Source organism: Asterias rubens, chromosome 8, assembly GCF_902459465.1.
Source record: "Asterias rubens chromosome 8, eAstRub1.3, whole genome shotgun sequence".
Classification (NCBI taxonomy): Eukaryota; Metazoa; Echinodermata; class Asteroidea; order Forcipulatida; family Asteriidae; genus Asterias; species Asterias rubens.
In genome coordinates, this window is record NC_047069.1 from 20,288,225 (window position 1) to 20,293,564 (window position 5,340).

The 5,340-nt window shown below is 40.6% G+C and overlaps 1 protein-coding gene across 1 annotated transcript; it reads right to left on the bottom strand.

Annotated features, from left to right (window-relative positions):
• Nucleotides 1-1,650: 1,650 nt before the first annotated feature.
• Nucleotides 1,651-4,423, bottom strand: LOC117293193 (beta-1,3-galactosyltransferase 1-like). Its single transcript, XM_033775412.1, has 2 exons — nucleotides 4,345-4,423; nucleotides 1,651-3,270 (listed from the first exon to the last, which is right to left on the bottom strand). The coding sequence occupies exon 2, from the start codon at nucleotides 3,250-3,252 to the stop codon at nucleotides 2,185-2,187; it is 1,068 nt and encodes a 355-aa protein (XP_033631303.1). The 5' UTR covers nucleotides 3,253-3,270; nucleotides 4,345-4,423; the 3' UTR covers nucleotides 1,651-2,184.
• Nucleotides 4,424-5,340: the final 917 nt, after the last annotated feature.

The window sequence follows — 5,340 nt, forward strand, 5'->3', positions numbered from 1 at the left end:
GTCACAAGAAGTTGTGTGCTTTCAGATGCTTGATTTCGAGACCTCAAATTCTAAACTTGAGGTCTCGAAATCAAATTCGTGGAAAATTATCGAAAACTACGTCACTTCAGAGGGAGCCGTTTCTCACAATGTTTTATACTATTAACCTTTCCCCATTACTCGTTATAAAGTGAGGTTTTAGGCTGATAATTATTTTGAGTAATTGCCAATAGTGTCCACTGCCTTTAAGCTTGATGTTCGGTGTCTGTGTTCAGTATTGCAGGTTTTGGATGATCAAAAGCCGTTTGTTTGACTATAATGTTAAGACGGCAGGCGAAAGTACCATGAAAGGTAGGTTCCCTCTGAAGTAACGTAGATTTGAGAAAGAGGTAATTTCTAACCCAAATAATTACCACAAGATTTTAGGCCTGAAGACTTTTTAAGGCATTGAGCTGAAAGCATGACAGTTATTTTGTGCAACATTGGTATTTTTTCTTTCATTATTCTCTTCATTCGGTCACCAATTGAGTCCAGATTTTCACATGTTTGTTGTTAAATGCATAACGTGTTGGTACAGCAAGTGAGAAGACTTGTTTTTGACAAAATTATTACCACGGTGTCGTTCCGGAAATTCACGAAAGACACACCATCAAAAGTATTTTAATTTAATCTTCTTGGTGTATCAGCTTTTTCGAGCCAACTTTATTGAGAGGTTCGTCGTAGCACCAATCAAGTCCATCGAGAGGTTACCACCCCCCCCCCCCTAACCCCCTCCACTCCTCATCAAAAAGAGGCCAATGATGTTTAGGATCAGCTTGATAACTATTGGGACAGGGTGGGGAACGTCGTAAACTTTTTCATTAGAAACATACAAATAACTGCAAATAATTGCAAAAAATATACTCTTCCACGGTTTTTCATGAGCACTAGCAATCCTCGTGCACAAGTTGCCGTTCATTTTCCAAGCGCGTTTCACAACTATTCTACGAACGATAAACACGACCGCTCTGCTTCCTTCATTTCAAACAAGGTGGAAACCCCCAAAATGTTTAACAAAATTGTCGAGCATTTCAACGATGAAATTTTGTCTCTACGTTAACAGAATGGTGACCACGAAGATGAACGACTGCAGGGAATAAATAGTTTTGCATGTCGGTGCTACAGGGTGGCTACCGATGAATTGAAGTACCGCCATCATCGGCTGGAGCGTTGATCGGTATTTATCACGGAATACGGATCGCGGAAAACCAGGGCGCAAAACGGAAGACTAGCGGCATGTCTGAGCGCCCTCTTGTGACCAATACACAATAAAGGGTGTAGACATAACTTTCATGTTCCTAAATTCCCACAATGGGGGTTAAAATAATGTCAATGTTGTTTTAAATCAATGTTTCAAATCAGCGAAGTGTTGTGCAATGTCAAAGTTAAACTGTTTAATGAATGTAAAGCCTCATATTCCGGTAGACTTATTATGTATTGGGCCATACGTTTCTATGCAAGAAGATTGGTATAATCACCACTTATAGATGATAGAGGGCGCTCGTCCAAATACTACTAGATTCACAGGTTAAATTGGTGTACAAATACAATACAAAATATTCAAGTGATATAAACCTCAACAACATTATGGTTAAAGCAAACAACAAATAACTCTGATAAAAACTCGTCAAGTACAGAATGTTAATTTAAGTATTCAACCATCAACAAATTATCCTTCTTCAAAAGAAGGGTCAGAAATATTAAATGAAATAAAGAAAACATCTTGATTTACAAATTTAACCGTCAACAAATTATCCTTCTTTGGAAGAAGGGTCAGAAATATTACAAGAAATCTGAAAATATCATGCAGAGAGAACCTTTTGAGATACAGTGAAAGCACTCAACAAATTCAATTTTTTTTTAAGTATTGCATTATTGTCGCTCCAGGGCGCCCCACTCAATTTTTTGCGCATGAAAGAAATTTGCCTGAAGCATCGTTTTGTGCTTAAAAACTTATGTGACATTGTGCCCAGAAATTTGCCTGAAACATTGTTTTGTGCTTAAAAACTTACGTGACATTGTGCCCCCACGCATTCACGCACTCCTTCACTCATTCCTAACAATCGACTGTCGACTATTGTGAATTTAAAAATTGTAAATTAGTTTTTTTCTCTAATTATGAAGAAAAAATTCAACAACTAACAGTGGATGAAGAGATCTTTTCGATTACGTCCAGAACCAACATGGTTTGTCAACTAATTGATCCGTCCAAATTGCCTTTAGGTCGTGATAAGGTACACCATGAGTGGTTATAATATTACGGAATTTACAATAAGAGTACGTCGATCTCCTGTTCGAAAACTGTCGATTCATGATTAGATTTATCTTCAACTTTTCAAGACAGACTCCAACGAAGACGTCTTCAAGATGCAGAAGTTTGGTATTGAGAGACACTGCGTAGATTCGTCCGGGTAAATCACCGGATAATACAAACCCTCCGCCTGAAAGCCACGGTGGGTAAACGTCTCCGGGAAATAACTCCTTCGACATGTACCACTTGCTGTTCGTATTTCGAATTGGAGCCTCACCACCTATCTTCATCCCGACGGCAAGATCCGTTTTGGCAATCTCAGACTTGAAAATGTAGTTTAAGATGTTGCGGTAGCTGACGTACATATCGTCGTCCGTCTTCATAACAAAAGAAGCTTGCGGGCAATGAGTACTTGCCCACTTCATCGCCATCATGGTCTTCAACGACAGGTTCTTGTAGGTGTCATCGAAATCCTCCATCAGAAGATCATGATACACCGCACTCTCCTCATGAAGACTCGTCTCCAAGTGTTTTGAACGAGCAAGAAGGAACAATGTCACCACAGGTAGCCCTCCTATCTCCTCCAGACTCCCCCATGTTTCCCGTATCGCTTGCCTCCGTCCATAATTAGCATGAACAGTGGAAATAAGCACTAGTAGCACCACACGCTTCGGAGTCGCGCTTTCGACATCCATGCACGCCATTGGCTCGTCCAAAAGAAGTTTGAAATTATGCGGGTTGACATGTTCCTCATCTGTTGGTTCATAAGCCTTTGTTAAATACTCTGTGTAACTTTGTGACGACCACTCCTTATTCTTAGTCAAATTTAGATCATCTTTTTGCAGCCACTCTACAAGACTTAACTTGTCTACGTCCACTTCTGTCCTAGGAACAATTTCTGCCGGTCCTCTGATTTTCCATAGGTAGATCACGAGCAGGCTAACGCAAAAAACTCTTAGTGGAATGGGTATTTTCCTGGACATCGTTCGTGTCTGCTGTACCTGTGTAAAGTTAAAAGATTTGTTTACTAAGAATAGGATCTGCTTATTTGTATCACTATCATAAAGAATAAGGAATACATTTTAAATGCTCTATAAACCATCCGACCAGTGACATTATATTTACAATACAATATAGAGGCTTTAGAGCATGGACTTTCTGCAAGAAAGATGAGAACTTTAACAAAAATCAATGGAAGACAAAAATTATGTCATATGGAGATTGCACCTCTAACTTTACAAAAAGGGATATCTTGTCGAGGTATCATAATATGATTCATATCGATTGAAAAAGTGGTGGCGCCATACGGAAATTTTTTCAGAGCGATATTCTACCACAACTGGTACACAAAGTTACTGTTCATAGTTATTGCTGTGTATTTGTTTGTTGACCAAAAACACATAATAAGTACAAGTATGCCTACTAAAACAAAGAAGTACTGAGCTCAGCTCAGGAGGGGGTCCTACTACTTGCCGTCAACTCGCCGTCAACTCACTTGCGCCGTCAACTCGCCGTCAACTCCTCCAATATACATCTAAAATCCACAAAAGAAGCATAGAACTGTAAAGTATCAGCTCAAAGAGCATTCGCGTAAGTTTTAGGTCATATTTCGGAATAAAAATTGATTTTATTTCGCGTGAAAAAAAATTCTCGAAGCCAAAAAACTGTCGGCCGCCATCTTGCTTTTTCACAATGATTAGTCTTGGCCCACGATGTCAATGATTGGTACTTTTTTTTATCAACACAAAGTCGTTTTTGTGAATGAATTTGTACCGAAAACCATGAGAAATATGTAGTTTAGCCCAGACTTAACACTTCCGTGCCCCCTTTTTATAGATTTTTCATGTAAATTTAATGAGTTGACGGCACGAAAATGAGTTGACGGCGAGTTGACGGCAAGTCGGCGAGTTGACGGCAAGTAGTAGGACCGCTCAGGAGTAGTGTTACTGCCGCTGGCCGGCTGATTAAATCATGATTATAATGCCCGATACCGTCATGGTGAGACATGCATTAGCATGACGGCAAGCAGCAGAGGCGAGAGGGGTTTTATTTACAAAGAAAAACACAAATTATACCTCAATTCTCGACGCATTCGTGTTAAGTTGTTATCGTTTGGGTGCTCCTAAATTTTGACCGTCTAGTGTTGACAATTTGTATGTCGTCTGGTTAACAGACGATATTCATTGAGTACATGCATACATACACTGGCACCAGATTGTCCATTAAGATTGAATGGCGCCCTCATAAGTCAATGCAGTCTAGGCGGATAAAACTGCGTAAAGAAAAGGAAAGATGGTCATCCATCTTCCTTTTCTTTTCTTTTCTTTACCCAAATGGGTCGGCGAGTGTAAAGATTAGTCCATAAAATATCGGAATGTTTGCAAAGGACAAGCGCTTTGGACTTTGGGTGGGTTAAGGGGCCGAAGATTTTTTTTTGGGGGGGGGGGGGGGGGGGGGCACGAGAACACGATGACCGTTCCATGACCTCATCGAACAGCGGGACCGTCCTCACCACAACCATGAGGTGTACCTCCTTGCCCAGACCTACCAAGTCTCACGCATTCGGCGTGAGACTCACGCATTTGGGCTCTGTCTCACGCTCACACGTTCAGCAACCATTGTCTCACGCATTGGGGCCAGACCGGGAAAAAATAAAAATTAACGACAATGCATTGCCAAATCGCGCTCGTTTGTACAAAAAAACGCAATCTACAATGTTTGCACAATCTTCAGATTGCACGCAGTTTATCAGAATCATCAACTTGCTGCCGTACAAACAGAGCGGAAATTTGCAGATTGCGCACGCTTTTGCTCTCCCAGCAGGATCAGCTAAAATTCGGCAGAGCGCAAAACGCTTATTGCGCACAAGTTTTTCCCGATTCGTTTAGCAAATTCGTTAAATGCGCTCCACTAGCGAAGACACAACAGGCGGAAAAAGTGAGCGGAGGATTTTGGACATCATTTTTAGTCGATTTTATTTTTATATTGGGGGGAAATAATCTGACACAATCGTACCTCCACATTAACCATCAACATCTCCTGTGTACCTCATGTGAGTTTTAATTATTCTG

Excerpts from the sequence above, each read along its gene's own strand:
- LOC117293193 (XM_033775412.1), bottom strand. The coding sequence starts at position 3,252 with ATGTCCAGGAAAATACCCATTCCACTAAGAGTTTTTTGCGTTAGCCTG.